A 27,453-nucleotide genomic window follows, 5' to 3' on the forward strand; every position below is an offset into this window, starting at 1 on the left:
TTGGCCAATGCCAATCGGCGAGAATTTTGTTCCGTTCGTTGTTTGATAAGAACTTTCACAAATTTTTGCATAAACAGGATAGAAGGAACTTGTGATTTTAAAAATCCGAATGTGGGAGAAGGTGAAACTGACAGAATCGTCCTTCCCTATTCTTTATACTCGCTTCAGCATCAAAGCTTAGAGTTCAAGCAGTTTTCATCTCCATCAATAGCAAGTCTTTTGTAAAGCCATTGGGTCCTAATTGGCTATTCACGACCAAGCCACCTCAAAATACGTTCCATTACAACAGGGAACAAGATATTGTTGCTGGGAAAATTCATCCCCCACCCCACCCCAGCTACTGTGGGATTGCAGCTAAGCTCAGAGGGAACAGGGAAGCCTGGGGGGCGGTGGTGGCATCAGCATCCCTGCTAATCAAAAGATGCCAGTGCTGCATCCCTCCGAGCCCTGGCTCCTCTACACCACTGGATGGCTCTGCAGCTGGACATGCAGGGGCCTCCTTTTTGGAAGTTCCAGTGAACACACTTAGGATGGGGGAGCCAGTTCCCTTCTACCCCCGCCCCAGAATGCTTCACTGTATATGCAGATTTACATTGGAAAAAGGCTATTTTTCCTTCCCATGCCAGTCATTCTGATTATTTTGGAGAAATAAAACTTTAAAAACATGTATGTCCCATCACTAGCATTAAATGCAATGTGGAAAAAAAAACACCCTGTTATTCTATATACATGTCATATAATCACAAATTTCCCAGATAATTACCGAGGCTCCAGCCAGAAGGCAGCTTCGGATGTCAGCTCCCTACTTGAACCGCCAGCAGAAGAACAACAGCAATATAATATACAGCAAATGGTTCCAGAAAAACCACCCCCTCTTTATTGGAGGGCGCATCCATGCAGTTCTGAGCATGCTGAAATGCTAAGCAAAAGATGAAGTTAAGTGCGATTCACGCTAAACAACAAGCCCTTACCTATTAATAGAAAATGGAGTAATAGACTTGATAAGAGATGCTTTTGCTCCCACTTTAGCAGCTTCTACTGCTCCTTGACTTCTGTACAGCACAGTTTCATCGTAATTAATATAATGCTGGTTGTAAACAACGATCTTTCCGCGGGCTTCCTGAGCTTTTTTGTGCAGTTCATCAAAGGAAGTCACCACTAGAACCTCAGCTGTGACGCCTGGAAATGAAACATCAGCAGGGTTATGGATACAGGCCTCACCTGAGACATTTCAGAACCTGAGGTGAATCCCCTTGACTGGACATAATGTTCTTGCTCAACTCCTGTTCATTTCACTGAGGCTTGGTTAAGAGAATTTCCCTGACAGGTTGCGTTTCCCCAACAGGTTGTGGACTCATGGGTCAGATCTGTTCTGCCTCCCACTCTGCTGCCCATAATGGCACCCAAACCCATGGCCTGAGGCCAGGGAAAGCTGTTGTCTCCAATTTTGGTGAGGCAGAAATTTCACTCTGGGTTTTACTTACAACCAGCCAGAAGTCTAAAGGAGTTATCCCAGGTGCTGAACCCTATCCCCCAAATGGGTCCTTGGATAGCTCCTTTAGACTTCTGGCTGCTTGTAACTAAAACCCAGAATGGAATCTCCACATCACCAAAATTGGAGACACCAGCCTCCCCTGCCTGAGGCAGCTGCCTCCGGGGGTGTAGGTGGAGCCAGGGCTCCCAGGGACGCAGCACTGCCACTTTTTGATTAGCAGGGATGCTGATGTCACCTGCCACCAGTGCCCACTGAGCTTAGCTGTAATTTTCACTGGAGCTGGGAGGAAATGAATTTTCCCAGCAACGATATCGTGTTTCCTATTGTAATACAAAACATTTTGTGGGGTGGCTTGGTCTTCCATGACACAAAGAGAGTGTTGCAGACTGTTCATCCCAGCAGAACAGAGGAAAACAAGTCACCTGACAGACACTGAATGTATGAGACTGTCAGGGTTCCCTTGACTCCTTCCTCCCTCAAACACTCACAAACATACAAAAAGAGAGGCTTCAGTCTCACGCCTTTAATTCATTATTCACAGGTTCATTACAGGTGCAAATTCTTGAAGACTCCCTGGCTGCAAAGGAATGCCTCCAGGGGAATCAAACGGGAATAAACGAAAGTTACCCGCAGTTTGAAAGGGCGGCTGTCTGACTAGGCTAACTTAGAGAGGGAGGTTCCACCCCCCGCCTGCTGCTCCCCTGCATAGCCTCTCAAGTATCGCTAACCGGTTCGAACATCTGAGCTCCGCCCCTGACGTCTCCCTCTTAGTTCTGCATCTCCGCCTGGTGTCCCTTAGGTCACAGGCCTCAAGCTCCTCCTCCTCCTGCTCGCTGCTTCTCACAGAGGGGGGTAAGGATGAGGTTTCATGCCCAACCATCTGGGAGCTGGTAACCTGAGAAGCACACCTATCCATATCTGAACTGGCCTGTGAAAAAACCTCCCCCAGTTCTGGCTGCTCCTCTTCTGAATCTGAGCTGCTAACTATCTCCCTGTGCTCAGAATCAATCCTGACAGAGACGTATTTTCCAGAGTTCTCTGAAGGCTATTTTAAAGACGCCCCTGAGGAAGGCCCCGAAGAAAATCCACGCCAAAATGCACTGGGTGTTCTTAAGAATAAAGATTTTTTTTCTAGCATCCTGAGACATGTTCTCTTTTTGTGGATTTCTAGTGGATTCTAGTTTGTTCATCCTCACTGTGGCCTCGAATGGGCAATTAAGACCCATTAGCTTTAGAAAAAATATGCTCCTGGAGGAGATAAAACTGTTCAAATGGGTTTGCGGATACAGATCAGCACAGCTGCCTGCATTTCTGGACTCTCCTTGGGGTGTGGCTATGGGGACTGCCATGATGAGTGCCTGATCTTCAGAATTTATCTCTGCACCACTGGCTGCCTCTGACAGAACCATCTATGGATACGTAGGATGCTAGCTAGATCTGCAACCTGCATTGTGTTCATTCATAAGGAAGAGAAGGGACGGGCAATATGAGATGTACTGGCTGCATCTGGCCTAGCAAAGCAGTCTGCCCTGGAAGAGCTGTTTTCCTCTGTTCTGTTGGGATGACCAGTCGACACTACTGGCAATGGGGAAGCTGACCCATGGGCCTTAAGGTGGACCCTCTTTAGGGAAGAGCAGTTCTTCTCCACACAGTAACACATCCACACCCTCAAGGGAACACACGTGCCTTCATCATGCTTGCAACCAGCCAGAGTTCAATAATAAAATCTTAGACTAGAACAGGAAGAGATGATGATGTTATGTCCCCCATCGGGCTTAAAGATGTGCATGGCTAACATTATTTCCATTTTAAAACATACATATAGCACACATTTTCAAATGTATTAATGGCCACTGTTTTGCTTGGCTGCCGAATAACATGAAACATTATTATGAAGGGGACAATCTACCAGCAAGCTCTCTTTCAGGAGACTCATTTGAAATGAATCCAATATATTTTCTATACGTCATTTATTTTACCCATGGGTCAATGGTGAAATGGATTTATAAACATAGAAAATCAGTGGCATGGCAAGGAACTCTTTCCAGTAGGTTTTGCCTCTCCCTTTTTAAAAAGGAGACCTCTCGTTTCTGAATTTGCAGAAGAAATAAACTCAACAGCAAAAGCAAGTTACAAAAAAACTATAAATATTTCCTTTCCACCTACCCTGTACCCTTGCCTGAGAGCACAAACAAATGTTTATAGGTAACAGTGGTAGTCAGTGGGTTCCCCCCATCACCACCCTCACCCCGCCCCCATGTATATTTTCATTGAACATTCATTTGGGAACCACGTTTCATGGTTTTTTACAAAACTGTTCACAAGATGACCACAGTGCTCAAGATCCAATTTTTGCAGATTGGTTACAGAGGAAAGTGGAAACTGTTCAACAACAAAAGCAAGGCTCTGCTGCTAAATATAGATGCCATAATGGATGCCTGGAATTGCACCACAATGCATTTCTCCTGGAAGCCACTAAACACGTCAGTAAAAGCTAAACAAAGGAACCAATGCCAGCCACCCTCCCCCCACACACTTGGTTTGTTCCAGAAACAATGTGCTTAGGAAACCTTTTCACATCTTACATAAATACTAAGTAATTATCAGTGCAGTTAGAAACAATTGCCTTATTCAGGTGTTCAGTTTCCGTGTACAGTCAATGCATGAGGAAAGGGAGCATGCTAGCTTAGCACCCCTCTCCCTCTGTCACCATTTTCTTTGTTCTCGACACACGATCAACTTTCTGAAGGGGAGAACCTCCTGTATCCATGGATGCTCTCCACACAATTTGGAACCCTGGAAAATCATGTGGAGAGCTCCCACAGATAGAGAAGGCTCTCCCCTTCAGAAAACCACCCTCCAAGTGTAGACGATGATTAAAACAGGGATGAAGGGGGTGGAGCTAGCACACTCCCCCCGTCCTCATGCATTTAATGTACCCAGGAACAGAATGCCTGAACAGGGCAAATGTTTCACTTGGATCAAGGAGACCTGGGTTAAAATCCAACAGAAATCCTACTTAGAGTGGACCCATTGAAATGAATGGGACTTCAATTACTCTTGACTATTGTCCCATTCTTTTCAAAGGGCCTGCCCTAAGAAATACTTAAATTGGGTTTTACCTGCTGGTACCAACCCAACTCAGCCACAAACCTTACTGGTGACCAGACACTATTTTCTTTACAGGATTGCTGTGACAATATCAGGCGAGAACCTTGTGTGCCAACCTGAGATCCTTGGAGAAAGGGTAGGATCCTGATATAATCAATAAATACTATCATGATCAACAATGGGACCAGCAGCCTTCCCCATCCTTATACTCTCCAGATGTGCATGCCCATAACTCCCATCTGCTCAAACCATCATGCTGGCTGGGGATGATAGGAATTGAAGTCCAGCACATCTGGAGGGCATCAAGTCAGGGAAGGCTTCTCTAGAGGGCTTGATCAGTGGTTGTTAATCACCTCCATTGTATTTCCTCTGCAGGGTCCACCAGAGTTCCATTTGTTGCCAACTCAACTTGATCTGATTCCAGACTGAATGGTGACTGTCTAAATAACAAGGAAGTGGGAAACGCAGTGCCATTATCAGATCCTGATCCTGCTGAGTTACATTTTTGCTAAGAGGGAGAGTGTATGAAGAAGGATCGCATATGAGCACGATGACTGAAACCAATCCAGACAAGAATGAAATAATGTTGGTAAATTTGCCACGTGTCCTACTTTAGACCGAATTGTCCTGTATTTGAAGTGTCCTCTTGTTGAATGGCTGTCCAATACCTGTCTAATTTACAGATAAAGAACCATAAGAAGGGATAGCAGGAGTCTTGAAGTTGCCCATCAATAGTTAGGACCCAGATGGACAGCGGACTGAGCAAGTACACAGGTCACAGTCTTCCCCATTATGGTGAGATGTACTCTATTTCTATTTAAATTATATTAATTATTTCTAAATTTGCATCAAGAGATGCAAATTAGCACATGCAAATTTTGTACAAATCAGTGTCCTCTTTTGTCCTCTTTGTTGCAGGGGCCGATGCATTTCTTCTTTTTGGCAACACTATACATACATACATACATACATACATACACACACACACAGTTTCTGCCTTCTAGGAGAACAAGAATCAAGAGAGCTGTGGGCAGAGGGACCTTGGATATTGATTCCAGAAAGGGATACGAAAGGTGAAAAAAACCTAATTGGCTGGCTTGTCCTGGCTCCCAACCTTTTTATTTTTGTCAAGTACCAAATCTGCCAGATTTGAGTATTGAGTGCAAAACCTACTGCTGTTACTGTTGGCATGTAAGTAGAGTGAACTGATATACTCTAGCCGCTCCTAATGAAGAATAGTTTCACCCATATACCTAAGAAATGTCTCGGTGACAGGATCATCCACTGGGCTGGAATTTTGCCAGAGGAAATGAAGCCACAGATCTGAAAATTTTCATTTTCCACTAGAAAAATCAAGGTCTCTGCAGGCTGGCACTGCAATCTACATGTCATATCAGCTCCGGTAACAGATGAGCAGAATTGGCACCAGGTAATTCATCCCAGTGCTCCATTTATACACCGCATCAAGCGATAAAAACATAATAACATACGTAATGTGATTGCTTATCAAGGAGAGAAAGAATAGTAGGTATTCTTGACAGTTCCCTGCTGGATTAATGAAAGACGCCTCCTATGAGCTGGTCTCAAGATGCTGGCTTCATTTCACAGCCTGTGCAAGCCCTAAAACACCCCCAAAGTAAATTTTCAAAAGCTATGCTGAGTTCCCTAAGAACAGAATACATAGAAAACATGCATCCTAACCACAAAGCACAACCCCCTCAGAGAGAAATACATAAAAAGCAGACGGACACACACACACACCAATTGGGCTCCCACTCAATTAAAGAAATCTTAGTCAATGAATCAAATGAGTTTTATAGGCTAAAATCCGTCATAAGTCCTACTTAGAGTGGACGCATTGAAATTAATGGGACTTAACTTATGTCTTATTCATTTCAATTTTAGCATTTCCTCCAGTGAGAAAGAAAAACAGGGATGATTCTTCTGCAGTTTTTATATGTACTTATTTTTTAACATAATTAACTTTTTTTAATTGTGTTGCCTGATCAATCAAAGATGCCTTTTTAGTTGATTAAAAGAGGGTTTAGTGATTCCCCTGACCACACTGAGTTTTCTAAGTATTCTGAGTAACTTCAGTATTACTCAGTTTGTTTTACATCATCTTTGGCGATAAAGAATAACTGTTCTTTTCTAGTATTTAATTAGGAGCCAATCTGCTTCCACAGAAAGAAACCCATGGTGGAATACTTGTAATAAAGAGAGAAATCATAGTTTGTATTTATATAGTGTTAAACCCTCACAAGTACTTCATATACAGTCAGGGCCAGAAATATTGGAACAAGGATAACTGTTTTGGCAGAGGAAAGGAAACACACCCAGATGGGAGCAAAGTCAAGACTTTCAGCTGTAATTCAAGGGGTTTGACAAAAGTGGGGCACTAACCATTCAGGAAGGACAGCCAGTGGCACGCACACACCCATAGTTGGTGGCTCATAAGTAATGGAATGAATGGCTGACAAGCAGCTGCATGGCCAGGTGTGGCCTGTTTCCTGGTGTCAGGGGGCCCTAGCCAGCCTCCTTCAGTCTACTCCAGTAGCCAACTCCAGACACAGACAAAGGATTCTTTTCAAGGCTTTATTCCTTTTACAACTTAATAACTCTATCACCAGCAACTAAGCTATGAACAGCAGAGTAACCTATGCCCCTGGGTTGGAAACAGTTGGTCCCTGTTTGAACGAGAATCACTTGCAGACCCTGAACTTATGGGCTAGGGAGAGTCCCTCCTCTTTTCCCTTGGGTCCTCTGGACGCGAGCGTTGCTTGCGCGCCAAACGGGCACTACACCTCCTTTCCACACCCTCCATAGCTCGTCACTCTCTACGTCTGCGTTAAGCATCCAGCCAGCCCTCCTCCTGTGCTCTTTCACTCCCAGGACTGCTATCTATGTCTGGAATGCTGGGAGGAGGAATCTTTGCCAGCTGCAGGGCCTGGGAAGGAAGAGCGCGCTCCTCTCCCACGGACGGCTGTTCCTCCTCAGAATCAGAACTGCTCTGAGGTTCTATGAAACCACCCTGTGTCCACCCTGACACTTAGGTACCCCATGTCCAATCAAGCAGATAAAAGGCCTGGAGGTGCTTCTGAGTGTTACATTTGCATTTGGTAGCTGTTCACTGGAACTCCCAACATGAGGTCCAAAGAGGTGTCCATGCGAGTGAAGGAGGCCATAATTAGGTTGAGGAAACAAAATAAACCCATCAGAGAGATAGCAAACACAGTGGGAGTGGCCAATACAACAGCCTGGAACATCCTGAAAAAGAAGGAATTAACTGGCAAGCTCAGCAACAGCAAAAGGCCTGGCAGACCACGGAAGACAACTAAAGTGGATGACCACAGAATGCTGCTCATGGTGAAGAGGAACCCTTTCACAACATCTAGCCAGGTCAAGAACGCTCTTGAGGAGGTAGGCATGTCGTTGTCAACATCTACAGTCAAGAGACGGCTTTATGAATGTAAATACAGCGGCTTCACAACAAGGTGCAAACCACTGGTAATGCTCAAGAACAGACAGGCCAGATTAGCCTTTGCCAGCAAACACCTAAACAAGCCTGTCCAGTTCTGGAATAAGATTCTTTGGATTGATCAATCCAAGATTAACTTGTACCAGAATGATGGGAAGAGAAAAGTATGGAGAAGGAAAGGAACAGCTCATGATCCAAAGCATACCACATCATCTGTCAAACATGGTGGAGGCAGTGTTATGGCATGGGCATGTATGGCTGCCAATGGAGCCAGGTCACTGCTGTTTATTGATGACCTGACTGCTAATAAAAGCAGTAGGATGAATTCTGAGGTGCACAGGGCTATACTTTCTGCTCAGATTCAGCCGAATGCTGCCAAACTGATAGGACGCCGCTTCATATTGCAGATGGATAATGACCCAAAACATACAGCAAAAGCTACCCAAGTGTTTCTCAAGGCAAAGAAGTGGGATGTTTTTCAATGGCCAAGTCAGTCACCTGATCTCAGCCCAATAGAGCATGCTTTTCACTTACTGAAGACAAGACTGAAAGCAGAAAGACCCACAAACAAGTAGCAGCTGAAGGCAGCTGCAGTAAGGGCCTGGCAAAGCATCTGGAGGAGGGAAAACTCAGCATTGGGACATATCCATGGGTTCCAGACTTCAGGCAGTCATTGACTGCAAAGGATTTTCAGCCAGCTATTAAAGGTGATCCTTAAGTTTGAAATGATGTTGGTTTGTTCTTATGAGCCAGCAACGATGGGTGTGTGTGTATGCCACTGGCTGTCATTCCTGAATGGTTAGTGCCTCACTTTTGTCAAACCCCTTGAATTACAGCTGACATTCCTGACTTCGCTCCCATCTGGGTGTGTTTCCTTTCACCTTCAATGTGGTGGTGTGCAGAGGCCAACTGCCAAAACAGTTATCCTTGTGCCAATATTTCTGGCCCTGACTGTATATTAGCCCAGTCGTCCCTACAACAGAGATACAGAACCTTTTTCAACTCGAGGGCTGAATCCCATTCTGGAGAAGCTCTTGGGGGCAGCATTCCAGTGGTGGGCAGGGCTGAAGGCAAACTGGGCAGGGCCAAAACTACCTCCCCCACACAAATAAAAATGCACCTCAGCCAAAATAAAAATATTTTACCTTAAAGCTTTTCCTGCCAGTAACTACATCTTAGGAGAAGCATTTAAACCTTTTACAGTGGGGGGGAAACTGCAAAAGCTGGGAAAGCAGCAAATGATAGGTGACTGGGGGAAAGGGGCGTGGTCTGCCCTACAACAACCCTGTAAGGTCAGTATTATCATCCCATATGGACAACAGAGGGATTGAGCCCAAGAGAGTTTGGGCCTGAGGTGAGATTTGCACGGGGAACTTCCTGCCTCACTCTTTGAGGGCCAGACTAGACAGTGGGCCTGTTCAGATGTCATGCTAAGCCATGATGGTTAGGGAATTTCCGCTAAGCACGGTGACTTGGCGTGCCACATTGGGGTGGGGGGAAACAATGTTCCCCATGGTTAGTAAGCCACCCCCACTAACTGCACCCCTACAACAGGGTTAAGGGCCCCCGGGGTGGCTTACTAACCACGGGGAACATTGTGTCATTTGGCAGGTTCCTCAGTGGTTAAAATGGGCTCCAGAGGACTTCCAGACTATGACCATAGAGCGGATGACGCTCTAGCTGCCACGGAATTTCTCTCTGGTCACACAGCCATTTCGGACGCAGGAGCAGCACCAGGAGCCCATTCACACTGTGGAGGATGAGGGGATGGGTGGTAACCACGCCAGAAGGGTCCCCAGGTAACTGTCAGGAGCGCCCTAGCTGCCTCTTACAGTCCCCTCCAATAGCCAACTCAAGACACAGACAAAAGGATTCTTTCCAAGGCTTTATTCCTTTTACAACTTAATGACTCTTTCAAATGCTAATCACCAGCGACTAAGCAAGGAACTGCACTGGGGTAGTTAGCAGAGTAGCCTAAGCTCCAGGTAAGGCAGTTGGTCCCCGTTTGAAGGGGAACCACGGGAAGACTCTGAACTTATGGGCTATGGAGAGATCCTCCCTCTTACCCTTGGGTCCTCAGGACGCGACTGTTGTTTTAGCGCCAAACGAGCAGAGTGCCTCCATTCGGCGCCCCCCATCTGTCACCGCTTCCTGTGTCTGCGCTGAGCGTCCAGCAAGCCCCCCTCCAGTGCTTTCTCACTGCCAGGGTCACTATCTCTCCCAGGAATGCTGGCAGGAGGAATCTCTGCCAGCTGCTGTGCCTGTGAGAGATGAGCGAGCTCCTCTCCCACGGATTGCTATTCTTCCTCAGAATCAGAACTGCTCTGGGGCTCTATGGGCTCAGTTTCCACCCTGACAGCGACCGTTGTTTTAGCGCCAAGCGAGCTGTGCGCCTCCTCTCGGCGCCGCTCCCTGCGTCTGCGCGGAGCGTCCAGCAAGGCCCCATCCCCCAATCTCTTGCTGCCAGGGTCACAATTTATCCCAGGAATGCAGGCAGGAGGAATCTCTCCCTGCCACTGTGCCTGTGAGCGATGAGCGAGCTCCTCTCCCACGGGATGTTGCTGTTCCTCAGAATCAGAACTGCTCTGGGGCTCTATGGGTTCCGTTTCCACCCTAACATCAACTACAGAGGGGGGTGGTTAGTGGAACCACACGGAACCGCGTGATTCCGTGATCGCCTGGCAGGCCCACATGTCGTGGTTTCACTACCCCACACCACGTAGCTACCCTAGCCACCCTCCCCCTGTGGGCCCCTGAACATGCCCAATATGTGAAATTGTAAATGGGGTGAGCGAGAACGTGAGGGGCTAGTCCTGCCCCTCTCAATGAAGTCCACACTGGCCATACAATCTGGCCAATCTATGATCGGCATCAGCCTGAAGGGGGGGCTGCTCCTTCTACACTTGTAAGGGTTCTTCCACATGGATGGGAACCTTAAATGACCTGGGACAACCAGGGGCAAGGCCCCACATAGCTCACTCTCAGCAGGTCACCTCAGAAGAAATCTCAGTTGATTCAATGGGACACTTCCTGGTGTATATGCTTAAGATTACAGACCTAGCAATCTTGGCCAAGGGACCATTTGTACATTACATCAGACTGTCAGGCCCAGATGGATTCTGCAGGATAGGTCTGTGAGCAGGATAGTAACTCAGGTCTGCTTCTGTTCATGGATCTTCCCAGAAAAATCTATGTGGACTTTGCGTTCAGACAAAGTTTCACAAGGATTCCTCCATAAAGGAAAATCATTTTGTTGGCATTGGCCCTAATACCCATAGAAGTTTCCACTGCGATGGAAGGGAGCCATTAAGTATCAAGGAAAACGTTTTCTTTTCTCGCTTTTTCTTTCTGTGATTACATTCTCCATGATGTTCTGTGCAGTTCAAAGTGGGAAAATTATTGAGCAACCATTTTAAGAGTAAAAGTAATCATCTTCAGTTAGAAACGTAATTACCATGCCTAATAAAGAACACCATCTTAGTAGGAGTTTAACTTACCAAACCTGTTGTTCAAAAGCTAAGCACGGCATTTTAACCACACACTGTAGTGTGGCAAGTACTTGGGTGGGGGCGGGGGGAGCCAGGGAGAGGAGGCAGGCTGTCAGTGGAGAACAATGTTGCAATTTTCAAGTCTGACAGAGAGGATGAGACACACTCCAATTTTGGGGCGTTCTGTAAGTTGACAACACCATGGGGTGCAGGGCTGTGTTGGAGTGTTTAAGCCAGGGGCAAGCAAACCGCTGTCTTCCAGATGATTTGGATGGCGACTCCCATAATCCCTAACCACTGGCCATGCTGGCTGTGCTGATGGGAGTTGTAGATCCAAACATCTGGAGGGCACACAGCTGCCAATTCCTGGTTTAAAAATGTGCCTCCATCTATGCTCAATCTGTATATTTATAAATAAACTCAAATATTACAAAGCACCATTAAGTCTCCAGTAACCTCCTTCCAAGAAAAACTAAATCTGGATAAGGGCTGGATAAGAACTTCTCACTGCTCAGACAACTGGGGAGAGCAAAACAGTATCTAGACTAAATGAATGAGCATAGCCCTTTAAAAATGAGCCACTGGATAAATTTAAAAAACACAGACACCAAACAAAAGAAATTATAAGGTCAACTATGATAATTAACACTAAAAGCCAGGCAGTCTTTACCTTCGGGAGGAGTTGCTATGCTGCCACCGAGCCCTAACATAGCAATGGTGTGGTTGTATGGTTCCACCATCTCTGCTGATTCTTCTCCCCTTTCCCAGTGAGGTATTTTTACTGGCTCCAAGTGGACATTTTCCAGCCTATCCTTCCTCAAAGCTTTGTACATATACTGTATAGCCAGCTCCAGATTTCTGGAACCACTCAATCTTGGTCCGATGGTGTCCACAAAAAGTGAGAGTCTTTCATAGGACCTATTCTGGGCCTTGCCATAAACAGCAAGGTTGATAATCTTCTTGGCAATCTCTGAATAGCCACTTATTTCCTTCTTAACATCTTCAAAGGTTCTTTGGTGGCTGTCATTGTCGTTGCTTAATTGATTCCCTTTGCTTTGAGGAAACAGGCGAAGGAAGACTATTAAAAACAGAAGCTTCATTGTTTTGTTTTGTTTTGCTCCACTCTAATTTTACTTGTCAACCTGCAGGAGGAAAGAGACAACACTAAATCATAAAGCTATTTAGCAATATTCTAGTTTTGAAGTGTGGCAGCCTGTTCAAAGATGAAAACTAATCCGGCCTGGTGCTGACATGTGAAAGCAGAGTGACAAAAAAATCGAGCCAATTTGTGGATGGTCATTATTGAAGACAAATGATAAAGACAGCTTAAGAACCTGACACCCCTTGCTCTCTCCTTAGGGTTATGTACGGTTGTACTGCTCAATGGCAGGGGACCTGTTGAATTTGGAAAGCACTACACCTTGACATAGATTTTTCTGTGGGCTCCACCAGAGCTACAATGGCTCTGCCCCTTAATTCATTGGCTCTGGGCATCCTTACACCTGCAATTTATCACACATTCATGATTGGCTATTCACCGAAGTTTGCAGGTCCATTATTTATTTATTTATTAAATTTATTTATTAAATTTATTAATCGCCCATCTGACTGGTCACCCAGCCACTCCCCATTACACAACAACGTAATCCTCCAGTGATTTTCCCGCTGTTCCCCCCTGCCTATCCTGTGTTATCCCGAAACGGAAAAAATGCACTATTTTTTCAGTCTGCACAACAGGAGCACCATGGCCTGCCCGTGTACTTCTCCCATAGCACCCCCCCCCGCGCTTTGTTTGGGGTTGCTGGGGGCACGGTCATGATGACAATGACCATGACATCGGGGTGGTGGGCATGTTGGTATACTGACCTCCCAGCTTGCTGCCATACCAGCTTGCCACCATGCTGTGACTAAATGCTCCCGACTTCAGCTGCTTACTCCACAACACAGAATGGCCAGAATGCCAGCATGCCAGCAGTTCTCCAGGAAATTGGTGCCTGGCCGGGGGTGGTGGTGGTGGTCAGGAAGTTTGGTGGAGGTTGCTGTCCACCCTCTTTGCATGTCAGTCACAAGCAAACCACCAGTAATCTATGAGGGGAGGGAAAGGGGCAGGAACCAGGGAGGAAATTTTGCAATGCCCCCAGTGCATCAAATGGCTTTTTGTGGAAAAGGTAAGGAACAGAATATAATGAGATAGAAACAACTGTGTAAAGGTTGTTGTTCAGTCGTTCAGTCGTGTCCGACTCTTCGTGACCCCATGGACCATAGCACGCCAGGCCTTCCTGTCCTGCGCTCTCTCCCGGAGCGTGCTCAAGTTCATATTCATTGCATCGGTGATATTATCTAGCCATCTCATCCTCTGCCGTCTCCTTCTCCTTTTGCCTTCAGTCTTTCCCAGCATCAGGGTCTTTTCCAGAGAGTTTTCTCTTCGCATTAGGTGGCCAAACTATTTGAGCTTCAGCTTCAGTATCTGTCCTTCCAATGAGCACTCAGGGTTGATTTCCTTTAGGATGGACTGATTTGACCTCCTTGCAGTCCAGGGGACTCGTAAGAGTCTTCTCCAGCACCACAGTTCGAAAGCATCGATTCTTCGGCGCTCAGCCTTCCTTACAGTCCAGCTCTCACAGCCATACATTACTACTGGGAAAACCATAGCTTTGATTAGACGGACCTTTGTCGGCAAGGTGATGTCTCTGCTTCTTACTATGCTGTCTAGGTTTGCCATAGCTCTCCTCCCAAGGAGCAAGCGTCTTTTAATTTCATGGCTACAGTCACTATCTGCGGTGATCTTGGAGCCCAAGAAAGTAAAATCTGTCACTGCTTCCATTTCTTCCCCTTCTATATGCCAGGAAGTGATAGGGCCAGATGCCATCATCTTAGTTTTTTTAATGTTGAGTTTCAAACCAGCTTTTGCACTCTCCACTTTCACCCTCAACAAGAGGCTCTTGAGATCCTCTTCGCTTTCTGCCATTACGGTGGTATCGTCTGCATATCGGAGGTTGTTGATAATTCTCCCTGCAATCTTAATTCCGACCTCTGATTCATCCAACCCGGCATTTCTCATGATGTACTCTGCATATAAGTTAAATAAGCAGGGTGACAATATGCAGCCTTGTCGTACTCCTTTCCCAATTTTGAACCACTCGGTTGTTCCATGTCTGGTTCTTACTGTTGCTTCTTGACCCTCGTACAGGTTTCTCAGGGGTCAGGTAAGGTGGTCTGGTACTCCCATCACTTTAAGAATTTGCCACAGTTAGTTGTGATCCACACAATCAAACGCTTTAGCGTAGTCAATGAAGCAGAAATAGACGTTTTTCTGGAATTCTCTTGCTTTCACCATGATGCAGCGAATGTTGGCGATTTGATCTCTAGTTCCTCTGCCTCTTCGAAACCCAGCTTGTACTTCTGGTAGTTCTCGGTTCACATACTGCTGAAACCTAGCTTGTAGGATTTTGAGCATCACCTTGCTGGCATGTGAAATGAGCGCAATTGTGCGGTAGTTTGAACACTCTTTGGCGTTGCCCTTCTTTGGAATTGGAATGTAAACTGACCTTTTCCAGTCTTGCGGCCATTGTTGAGTGTGCCAAATTTGTTGGCATATTGAGGGGCTCATCTTCCAGCGTCATCTCTTTTAGCCTTGTGATACGTTCCATGGAGTTTTCTTGGCAAGAATACTGGAGTGGGTTGCCATTTCCTTCTCCAGTGGAACACATTTTGTCAGAACTCTCTGCCATGACCTGTCCATCTTGGGTGGTCCTCCACGGCATAGCTTATGGCTTCACTGAGTTACGCAAGCCCCTTCCCCACAACAAGGCAGTGATCCATGAAGGGGGATTCCAATCCAAATGTTCCAAATGTGTTGGCATATTGAATGGAGCACTTTAACAGCATCATCTTTTAGGATTTTAAATAGCTCAACTGGAATACTGTCATCTCCACTAGCTTTGTTGTTAGTAATGCTTCCTTAGGCCCACTTGACTTCACTCTCTAGGATGTCCGGCTCAAGTTCAGTGACCGCACAATCATGGCTATCAGGGACATTCAGATCTTTCCTGTATAGTTCTTCTGTGTATTCTTGCCACCTCTTCTTAATCTCATCTGCTTCTGTTAGGTCCCTGCCTTCTTTGTCCTTTATCATGCCCGTCTTTGCACAAAACGTTCCCTTGAGATCTCCAATTTTCTTGAAGAGATCTCTAGTCTTTCCCATTCTGTTGTTTTCCTCAATTTCTTTGCATTGTTCATTTAAGAAGGCCTTCTTGTCTCTCCTTGCTATTCTCTGGAACTCTGCATTCAGTTGGATATATCTTCCCCTTTCTCCTTGCTTTTCGCTTCCCTTCTTTCCTCAGCTACTTGTAAAGCCTCATCAGACAGCCACTTGGCTTTCTTGCATTTCTTTTTCTTGGGGATGGATTGAGTTGCTGCCTCCTGAACAATGTTACGGACCTCCGTCCATAGTTCTTCAGGCACTCTGTCTATCAGGTCTAATCCCTGAAATCTATTCCTCACCTCCACTGTATATTCATAAGGGGTATGATTTAGGTCATACCTGAATGGTTTAGTGGTTTTCCCTACGTTCTTCAATTTCAGCCGAAATTTTGCAACAAGAAGCTCATGATCTGAGCCACAGTCAGCTCCAGGTCTTTTTTTGACTGATTGTATAGAGCTTCTCCATCTTCGGCTGCAAAGGACATAATCAATCTGATTTCGATATTGACCATCTGGTGATGTCCGTGTGTAGAGTTGTCTCATGTGCTGTTGGAAAAGAGTGTTTGCTATGATCAGCGTGTTCTCTTGGCAAAACTCTATTCGCTTTTGTCCTGCTTCATTTTGTACACCAAGGCCATGCCTACCTGTTATCCCAGTGATTTCTTGACTTCCTACTTTAGCATTCCAATCCCCTCTGATGAAGAGGGCATCTTTTTTTGGTGTTAGTTCTAGAAGGTGTTGTAGGTCTTCATAGAACCGATCAACCTCAGCTTCTTCGGCATCAGTGGTTGGGGCATAGACTTGAATTATTGTGATGTTGAATGGTTTGCCTTGGATTCGTACTGAGATCATTCTATCATTTTTAAGATTGTACCCCAGTACTGCTTTTCCCACCCTTTTGTTGACTATGAGTGCTACTCCATTTCTTCTAAGGGATTCTTGCCCACAATAGTAGATATGATGGTCACCTGAATTAAATTCGCCCATGCCTGTCCATTTTAGTTCGCTGATTCCCAAGATGTCGATGTTCAATCTTGCCATCTCATGTTTGACCACCTCCAGCTTACCTTGATTCATTGATCTGACATTCCAGGTTCCTAAACAATATCGTTCTTTACAGCATCGGATTTTCTTTTCACCGCCAGACACATCCACAGCTGAGTGTCCTTTCGGCTTTGGCCCAGCCACTTCACTCTTTCTGGTGCTACTTGGAAATACCCTCTGCTCTTCCCCAGTAGTATATTGGACACCTTCCGACCTGAGGGGCTCATCTTCCGGCGTCATATCTTTTAGCCTTGTGATACGTTCCATGGGGTTTTCTTGGCAAGGATACTGGAGTGGGTTGCCATTTCCTTCTCCAGTGGACCACATTTTGTCAGAACTCTCCGCCATGAGCTGTCCGTCTTGGGTGGCCCTGCACGGCATAGCTTATGGCTTCACTGAGTTACGCAAGCCCCTTCGCCACAACAAGGCAGTGATCCATGAAGGGGAATGTGTAAAGGAGCCTGATCTTATCCCGCAATGAAACCGGATGTAGAAAGCCTCAGTGGATTTCTGCCCCCGTGTGATGAACCCCTCTGTCTCTGGGTGCATGGGATCCATGCCTTTACTGCTCACTCTGCCCCCTGGGTGGATGGGCTCTCGGAAGTGAATAGTATATTGCTTGTTGGGATTCAGGTGGGTCCCAACTCTTGACAAGTTGAAGACCGCTGCCCTAGAGAAATACTGCCCTTTAACTAAATTTAACCTTTCACCCATAGACATCAATAGAAACTTGATGTCTGCAGTTGCAAGTTCACAGGACTGAATGCAGAGATGGGGTCAGCACCTGGGGTCAGCACCTGGGGTCAGCACCTGGGGTCAGCACCTGGGGTCCTCAGGCAGTTGCCAATACCCCAGAGCCACAATATCACCCCCTGCTGCTACCTAGCCTGACCCCACCCCCTTTAATTTTGTTTCTGATCCAGTATTCAGAGAAGTGCCAGGTGGCTGCATCTAACCACCATTTACATTTCCCACAATGCCCTGGAACAATGCTACATATCAGCATTGTTGGGTTTAAGCCACCATCCAAAGTTCCCACAATGCCCTAAACAATGCTATGTTTCAGTCATTATGGGAAATTAAAATGGCTGCTAGACCCAGGAGCCACCCACCATTACTCCTGGTGGAACAAAGTAAGTCCATCAACGGAGTCTTAAATCCCTCTCAGAAACTATATGTGATGATTACTGTCATTTCCAGGAACACTGTACAGAAAGAAAGATGGCTGTTTCCATGGGTCCATGGAAGCAGCTATATTCTTTTCCTTAGCAAGTCCCTGCAAACAAAGGGACATCATAGTGTAGTTATTTCCCAGGGGCATTTGAGGCTTCACTTTCAAAGTGCCATGCAACTACAGAACTGCAGTTTTGCTTTGTCAGTTGATTTTTTAAAAGACCACCCTGCCCTATGCCCTGCAAGCTAGCCTGCTGCCTTCAGCTGTGGTGGAAGATGCTGTCCCATGGCCAGTGTTGAAGAAAGATTCAACTGCCACTCCATTTAGCTGTTGAATATAGAATGACAGGGGGCGCCATCTTGTCCTTTGCCTCAGCCAGCAAAATGTCTTGACACCTTTGAATAGACAACTGTCCTCTGCCAGCTTTCCAAAAGAGAAGACAGTCTTCTGTAAAGTAGGACACCTGGCCATCCTATAAAACATACCCCCAAAACACAAGAAAATGTATGTATGTATGAACACTGAGAGAAGGGAAAGAAATGTAACAGAGATTGGCTTGATGGCTTGAGAAGGGACATTCTACCTCCTCAACATGCACACATAGACATGGGCTGATGACGGCAGGGTGTGGAGAAACCTTCCCTTTTGGCCCATGCTGCATTGGGGTGGCTACAGTATGTCCAACTTACCTCTATTTTCTCTGGTTTAAAATCTTCTCAATTAGTTTTGTCCTCTGTGCTCACTTGCTCCCTCTCTCTCTCTCTGGGCTCTCAATCCTCTTAAAATAATTTGTCAGAATTTTTTTTAAAGCAAACTGACAAGTAAGATAGTTAGAAACTAGAAGTCTTTGAAATGCCTATCTTTTCTAACTGAAAACATAAGAATTAAGATGCAGAATGCATATCAAACAGTCTGTATTGTTATACATAAAAGAGGACACAACCATTATCCTTTCCTTTTAATATTAACCAAGCTGCAATTATAATGCTAAATATTAGACACTTATGTGTTAAATGGTAGGGGGAAAATAAAAGAAACCTATAGATGTCTCCAAATCGATATTTAAGAGGCTTTGTAACAATAGGACCTCATGCTGGAATACTTTATTTTCCTCAAAAACTTAACACAGTCCTTTCTCAGTTTCTAGAATCCCCCCAAACCCTTATTAAGAGCTAATTATAATTGTCATAAGAATAAAGCAGGTTTATCTTTAAAGAACTAATCCCAGATGCAAAATTGAACTTTATTCTACAAAGAATAATATTCTCAGCATCAAGTTGTTCCATGCAGGGGCGGACTGCTAATTAGTTCATTTTTTAAGTGCTTTGAAACTTTACAGGTTTTATATATAAATTACCCTTTATGTTATGAGATATTTTTCTCTTTAATGAACTACAGGGCACAGACGGCCAGGAATATTTCTAACTCCAGCACAAACTCCATCGAAACACGACATACACAAGTGTGCAGCATTGTAGACAGAGAGACTAGTGCCCCCAGAAAGGTGAAAGGAAATACCTAGATGCTATGTTGTCTGTTGAACCTTGGTTATTGAATTCAGTCTCTATACCAAAGTTCATAGATTAAGAGCGCAATCCTATGGATCTTTAGACAGAAAAAAGGGCCCACAACTCCCAGCTTTCCACAGCCAGCCATGAAGTTGTAGGCCTTTTTTCTGTCTAACATCATAAGACTGAGCCCTAAGTGGTTTATTAACAGAGCCCCCCCCCCCCCCCCGCCCTTCTAAAAGGTTGAAATGAAATGCCTCTCCCAAGGTTTGGTTACTGGCCATAAGAGCTTTAATCTCTAAGAGGCTGGTATTTTCTGTACTTTTGGTCATATCCCTTTGGCTTTGGTCCTGCTCACCACTGGAATGCAGCCCCAGAGAGCTTCTGTGAAATTATATTTGGCCCTTGGACAGAAAGAGGTTCCCCACCCCTGACTTGAGGGCAACAGTGCACAATTAATACACTAGCTGTGTTCACACATAATGCTAAGCCATGGTTTATGTTAAACATGGTTTGCTGCTTTAGCCATGAATTGTCTTGCAGAGAAGCAAACAAACCATGGCTTGTTTTCCCTATTCATGATTTGTTTCTCATTTTGCCAGCCTTCAGAGTGGTATCATTTTCAGGCTGCTCTTGCTGGGCACCTGTTTCAGGAGAGTCCGCAATGCAAACAAGCCAGGATAAGCCATGGTTCTGGGTTCAGACAAGACACAGTTTAAACAAGACAGACTTCGTAAGCCAACAACAAACCATGGCTTGTATTTGTGGTCTGCCACTGGTTAACAAGCCATGGTTTGTTGGCGGGGTGGCCTTGAACACAACAACAAGGCAGGGTTCAACAAACCGCACTATGGCTTATCATTATGTGCGAACCAGTCCACTCTGCCTGAATACAAACATACACAACTGTGTGTCAACAGCTGACAATTTGATTCAGATCGCCAGTACAGTGGTTGTCAAGGTCGGTTGACAAGGTCAATTGAATCAAATTGAGCACATCCCCAAAGAGCTTGGTTTACTTCGCTAATATCTTACAGAAAATTAAACTCACTAACCCAGTACTCTGATAGCACATAAGAAGAGCCCTGATGTATCAGACCAAAGGTTCATCCTGTTTAGCATTGTCTTTGCAAAACTGACCCTGGAATGCTTACACCCACTGCCAATGCCCATCGTGGTTTGTCCCAAACATCGGGTATTTAGAAACATGGAGGAGGCAAGGGGTGGGGCCATGGCTGAGAAAGCATGGGTCATGCCAGCCCCGCAAAGTAGCCCATGCTGTTATCTCCATTTTGCAGGAGAGGAGTCAGAGTAGTGTACGACAACCCTGCAATGAAGTCCAGTTTTGTTATCCAGTCTCCTGGCATTTTTTTTTTTTTAAGGGAAGTGCAGGTGTGTGTGTGTGTGTGTGTGTGTGTGTGGTGAAGCTGATTGTTGCAACAGTGCAATTACTTATAGGCTAGAGTGGGTGAAGTTATCTGGGGAAAGAACTGAGGGTTTCAGCCATAGGTGGAAAGATGTTACCCAGGCACCAGGTCTAGTTACTAAGAAACAACAGAGGGGTAGAATTTCTCAGAGGCCAGGTCTACCCATCTTGATAGTTCAGGTGCCCAGAACGCATGACTACCAGAAATGGTAGACCTGTTTACTGGTGATGAGACAAAGACTTGTTCTCAGGGCTTTTCAAATGTGCACCCAGACACAAAACGTGCAGTTTCCAAAACAACAGTAGTATAGGACAACGTTTACGCTATACAAGAGTTGTATTAAATTAGTTGATGTGATTAATAGCAGGGTGAAGAGTAAAGTGTGTAGTCCAGACTCTTTAAAAAGTCTAAATCCTGATAAATTATGCCCATTTCTCCTCCCCTGCTGAAGACACTCCTTACAGACTCCACTGTTAAGCTCTCTCCACAATGTTTCTAAAATGAAGGAAATCACTCTAGAACACGGGACCTCTTTCCCAACAAGTCATGTGAAGTCATCAATATTACAATAAGCGGTGATTCCAGAAAATACATCCAATATGACTTTATTTGTTTGTTTATTTATTTATTTAAATTTCTTAATCGCCCATCTGGCCTGTCACCTGGCCACTCTTAGCGATGTACAACAATAAACGATCAAAAACAGTAAAATTAAGCATTAAAACATCATGTTCTAAAAATACCCTAACCCACCCCAAATGCCTGCCTGAACAACCAACTTTTCAATGTGTGGCAGAAGCTCATTAAAGACAGGGCATGGCGGAGTTCTCTAGGAAGGAAGTTCCACAGAGTGGGGGCCACCATAGAGAAGGCCCTCTCTCTTGTCCTCACCAGCCTAGCTGTCCTGGCTGATGGGACAGAGAGAAGGCCATCCGAGGCTGATCTTGTTGAGCAGCCCGTCTGGTATTGCTGGAAGCGCTCCTTGAGATAGGTTGGGCCGGAACTGTATAGAGTTTTAAAGGTCAAAGCCAACACCTTGAATTTGGCCCAGAAAACATTCTTAACACAGGGACTGCTGAACTGTGTATGCGCATCTATCATCCCCCCTTGCACTCATTCTTATTTCTTTTATTTCCTTCACTTCAAACAGGTTTTTGCTGGAGGTCATCATCAGTGCTGTCTCAAGGTATCCTAGGCAAGATGGTATTTTGGCACCCCACAGTCAGACACACTCCTTCCCCTACCCTTTCCCCCAGCAGCTGCCACCAGTGTCACCACCAGAAGCATTGCTCGGCACTTCAAAGATTGAGGACCCAAATTTCCATAAAATCTGCACATGCTAATTTATACTTATATATGCAAATTTAGCTCCAGCAAAGGAGATCGTTACCTTGTCATGGTACTGCAGCTTGAGTACCTCAATGACATCATGAGCTAAACTGTGAAGGGACACCCAAGACGGGAAGGTCATGGCAGAGAGGTCAGACTAAATACGATCCCTGGGGAAGGAAATGGCAACTCACCCCAGTATTCTTGCCATGAAAACTAAATGGATCAGTACAACCAGAGATATGTTGGTATACCATCGGAAGATGGGACTACCAGGTCGGAAGATGGTCAAAATGCTACTGGGGAGGAACAGAGGATAAGTTCAACTAGTCCCAGATGTGATGACGCAGCTAGCTCAAAGCCAAAAGGATGGCTAGCAGCTGATGGTGCTGGTGGTGAATGACGAATCCGATGTTCTAAAGATCAACACACCATAGGAACCTGGAATGTAAGATCTATGAGCCAGGGCAAATTGGATGTGGTTATTGGGGAGATGTCAAGATTAAATATAGACATTTTGGGTGTCAGTGAACTGAATGGGCCACTTCACATCAAATGACCACCAGATCTACTACTGTGGACAAGAGGACCACAGAAGAAATGGAGTAGCCTTCATAATTCATAATAAAGTGGCTAAAGCAGTGCTTGGATACAAGCCAAAAAATGACAGAATGATCTCAATTCGATTTCAGGGTAAGCCATTGAACATCACAGTGATACAAATATACGCCCCAACCACAGATGCTGAAGAAGCAGAAGTAGATCAGTTCTATGAGGATCTGCAGCACCTACTGGATAGTACGCCAAACAAAGATGTTATTTTCATTACAGGAGACTGGAATTCTAAGGTGGGTAGTCAAACGACACCTGGAATTACAGGAAAGCATGGTCTGGGAGAACAAAATGAAGCAGGACATAGGCTGATAGAATTTTGCCAAGACAACTCACTGTGCATAACAAACACTCTCTTCCAACAACCTAAGAGACGACTTTATACATGGACTTCACCAGACGGGCAACACCGAAATCAGATTGACTACATCCTTTGTAGCCAAAGGTGGCCGACATCTATGCAGTCGGTAAAAACAAGACCTGGAGCTGATTGTAGTTCAGATCACAAACTTCTTATTGCACAATTTAGAATCAGACTAAAGAGAATAGGGAAGACCCACAGATCAGTTCGATATGAGCTCACTCATATTCCTCATGAATATGCAGTGGAGGTGAAGAACAGATTTAAGGGACTATATTTAGTAGATAGGGTCCCGGAAGAACTATGGACAGAAGTTCGCAACGTTGTTCAGGAGACGGCAACAAAAAACGTCCCAAAGAAAAAGAAAACCAAGAAGGCAAGATGGCTGTCTGCTGAGACACTGGAAGAAGCCCAAGAAAGAAGGAACGCAAAAGGCAACAGTGATAGGGGGAGATATGCCCAATTAAATGCAAAATTCCAGAGGTTAGCCAGAAGAGATAAGCAATTATTTTTAAACAAGCAATGTGCAGAAGCGGAAGAAGATAATAGAACAGGAAGGACAGGAGACCTCTTCCAGAAAATTAGAAATATCGGAGGTAAATTCCAGGCAAAAATGGGTATGATCAAAAACCAAGATGGCAAGGACCTAACAGAAGCAGAAGCGATCAAGAAAATGTGGCAAAAATATACAGAATATCTGCATAGAAAGGATAATAATATCGGGGATAGATTTGACAGTGTGGTCAGTGAGCTAGAGCCAGACATCCTGAAGAGTGAGGTTGAATGGGCCTTAAGAAGCATTGCTAATAACAAGGCAGCAGGAGATGACGGTATCCCAGCTGAACTGTTTAAAATCTTGCAAGGTGATGCTGTCAAGGTGATGCATGCCATATGCCAGCAAATTTGGAAAACACAAGAATGGCCAACAGATTGGAAAAAATCAATTTATATCCCCATACCTAAAAAGGGAAGCACCAAAGAATGTTCAAACTATCGAACAGTGGCACTTATTTCATATGCCAGTAAGGTCATGCTCAAGATCTTGCAAGGTAGACTCCAGCAATTCATGGAACGAGAATTGCCAGATGTACAAACTGGGCTTAGAAAAGGCAGAGGAACTAGAGACCAAATTGCCAATATCCGCTGGATAATGGAGAAAGCCAGGGAGTTTCAGAAAAACATCTATTTCTGTTTTATTGACTATTCTAAAGCCTTTGACTGTGTGGATCATAAAAAAATGTGGCAAGTTCTTGGTGGTATGGGGATACCAAGTCATCTTGTCTGCCTCCTGAGGAATCTGTATAACGACCAAACAGCAATGGTAAGAACAGACCACGGAACAATGGACTTGTTTAAGATTGGGAAAGGAGTACGGCAGGGTTATATACTCTCACCCTACCTATTCAACTTGTACACAGAAAACATCATGCAATGTGCTGGGCTTGATGAAGCCAAGGCTGGAGTTAAAATCGCTGGAAGAAACATTAACAATCTCAGATATGCAGATGATACCACTTTGATGGCTGAAAGTGAGGAGGAGCTGAGGAACCTTCTGACGAAGGTGAAAGAAGAAAGTGCAAAAGCTGGGTTGCAGTTAAACCTCAAAAAAAAACAAGATTATGGCAACCAGCTGGATTGATAACTGGCAAATAGAAGGAGAAAAGTGGGGGCAGTGACAGACTTTGTCTTTCTAGGTGCAAAGATTACTGCAGACGCTGACTGCAGCCAGGAAATCAGAAGACGTTTACTTCTTGGGAGGAGAGCAATGACAAATCTTGATAAAATAGTTAACAGCAGAGACATCACACTGATAACAAAGGTCCACATAGTTCAAGCAATGGTATTCCCCGTAGTAACCTATGGCTGCGAGAGCTGGACCATAAGGAAGGCTGAGCAAAGGAAGATAGATGCTTTTGAACTGTGGTGCTGGAGGAAAATTCTGAGAGTGCCTTGGATTGCAAGAAGATCAAACCAGTCCATACTCCAGGAAATCAAGCCAGGCTGCTCACTTGAGGGAAGGATATTAAAGGCGAAACTGAAGTACTTTGGCCACATCATGAGAAGACAGGACACCCTGGAGAAGATGCTGCTGATGCTAGGGAAAGTGGAAGGCAAAAGGAAGAGGGGCCGACCAAGGGCAAGATGGATGGATGATATTCTGGAGGTGACGGACTCGACCTTGGGGGAGCTGGGGGTGGAGACAGCCGACAGGAAGCTCTGGCGTGGGCTGGTCCATGAAGTCATGAAGAGTCGGAAGCGACTGACCGAATAAACAACAAAATGCAAATTTAGACATAATTACTAGGATTTATTGAAATTTCACAGAAGGGAAATCCAGCCAGTTCATTTCTCATCCAAATCACCTCTGATAGATAGATGGATGGATGGATGGATGGATGGATGGATGGGCGGGCGGGCAGGCGGGCGGGCGGGCAGGCAGGCAGGCAGATTTACACTCAGCCTCAGGTGATTCCAAGCCAACGGAAAAAGTGTTTATCTAAGCTTAATTTTCAGGCAAAGAAATATTTGTGTGTGCTAGGGGCGGTAGGGTGCAGCCTATGGAGAGGAGAGTTAACCTTTCCCTCCCCAGCTGCTATCCCCCCTGAAAACTGCCTCCTGCATAGCAATTAAGCTGAGGAAAAACCCTTCTAATGGCACCAATGGACACTCAGTGCCCTGTGGAAGAGTTCCAGGGATCTGGGAAATAGATTTGGTGCCACGGCCCCATGGACCCATGCTTAACAATTCCCCTGGTCACCACCTTCCTCCTCACTCCTTCACCTCCCCCGCCCCGCACCCAGCTGCTGCTGTCACCACCACTCACCCCCTACGTCTTGGCAGTGCCCCCACCTTCCTCCACCTCCCAGGCCTCTCAAAGACTTGACTGTTCCAAACAAACTAGTCGGACCAAGAGTGAAGGAAGCACCAAGAGAAGGTGCATCCAAAGCCTGGCATTCTTAGAAGGAACATAGGAAACTGCCTTATACCTGATCAAATTATGTGTTTGCCCAGTGCTGGAGGCAAATGATCTCTCACACCACCTGCGACCTGTTCCTGTTTTAACTGGAGATGCCAAGGATTGAAGCTGGGGCCTTCTGCAGGTAAAGCAGGTGCTCTAACATGGAGCTATTTGTCCCCTCCCCAATTGGATCTGTGGTTGGGATTTTGGTCCTCCACAGACATCATTGCAAAACCTAATGAGAGGCAAGAGGCAAGGAGAGTTAAAGGAAAAGACAATTCTGTGGTAGCTTCTTTTGATACAGCTCTTTTGCAAATAAAGCACTGTCTGGGAGTTCCCAAGCTTTCAGCCTTAACAGAAACAGCCCCATTTGCTACAGTGTACTGCAGCTGCTCTCTGGCCTCTTGCAACAATCTTATGTTTCCTTTATCTCTGCTGTTTAAGCCTGTGGACAGTGACTGGAAATTAGAGAGTTTTCACTGGGCATTGACAGGGTGGCTGAGCAACACCTGTCCCATGTTTAGGGCAGCCTTCCCCAACCTGGTGTCCTCTGGACATATTGGACTACCACTCCCATCACCCCCAGCCAGCACATGACGATAGAGGAGTCTTAGTCCAACATGTCTGAAGGGCAGCAGGTTGGGCAAGGCTGGTTTAGGGCTTTGTCAATAATAAAGCCAAAAAAACACACAGCTTGGTCTTTGGGGTTCAATTCTACCCCTTATGCAGAAGGTGAGCAGACCTTCTGTGGACCACGGCTGCTTCAAAAGGATGGTGGGAATAACACGCAGATCCCACACATATCTCAAAGGAAAGACAGGGGTCAAACTTTGACAGGGAAAACATGTGAACAAGAGAAAAACATTAACAAAGTTATGATGAGTACCAGAGTAAAAATCAGGCATGGGGTGGGGTGGGGGATGAACATGAGCAGGTGCAGCACAGACGCTGAAAGCATTCTACTTCAGATCCTACTTCCGCCATGAACTACTTTTGAAAAGCCACTGTGAGACTCTGCCTATGATATCCCTTTTTTATGGGAGATGGCAGTTGTCTATCTCAGGGGTGAACCACTTGTGGCCTTCCAGATGTTTTGGCCTACAACTTTCATCAGCCCTAGCCAGCATAGCCAATGGTGAGGGGAGACAGGAGTTGTAGGCCAAAACATGCGGAGGGTCATAAGTTGCTCACCCCGGGCTATCTATCTCTTTATTTCTTTATTTAAATGGTTTCTAGCCTGGCTTTCCGAGCATAGCCCTCCTGA

General features: G+C 45.4%; 1 protein-coding gene across 3 annotated transcripts in view; it reads right to left on the bottom strand.

The window, feature by feature from the left end:
- CPQ (carboxypeptidase Q) overlaps nt 1-27,453 on the bottom strand; it is a 265,330-nt gene that overhangs the window by 204,744 nt on the left and 33,133 nt on the right. For all 3 annotated transcript variants that reach the window (XM_084848003.1, XM_084848005.1, XM_084848004.1), the window contains 2 exons: nt 12,243-12,714; nt 972-1,179 (listed from right to left, as the gene is read on the bottom strand). In XM_084848003.1, the coding sequence (XP_084704129.1) occupies nt 972-1,179; nt 12,243-12,672 (638 nt within the window). In that variant the 5' untranslated portion in view covers nt 12,673-12,714. The remainder of the gene's footprint in view (nt 1-971; nt 1,180-12,242; nt 12,715-27,453) is intronic.

The sequence above is a fragment of the Heloderma suspectum genome, chromosome 4 (genome assembly GCF_057233095.1).
Source record: "Heloderma suspectum isolate Gila_16-S chromosome 4, 16-S_ref, whole genome shotgun sequence".
Taxonomy (NCBI): domain Eukaryota; kingdom Metazoa; phylum Chordata; class Lepidosauria; order Squamata; family Helodermatidae; genus Heloderma; species Heloderma suspectum.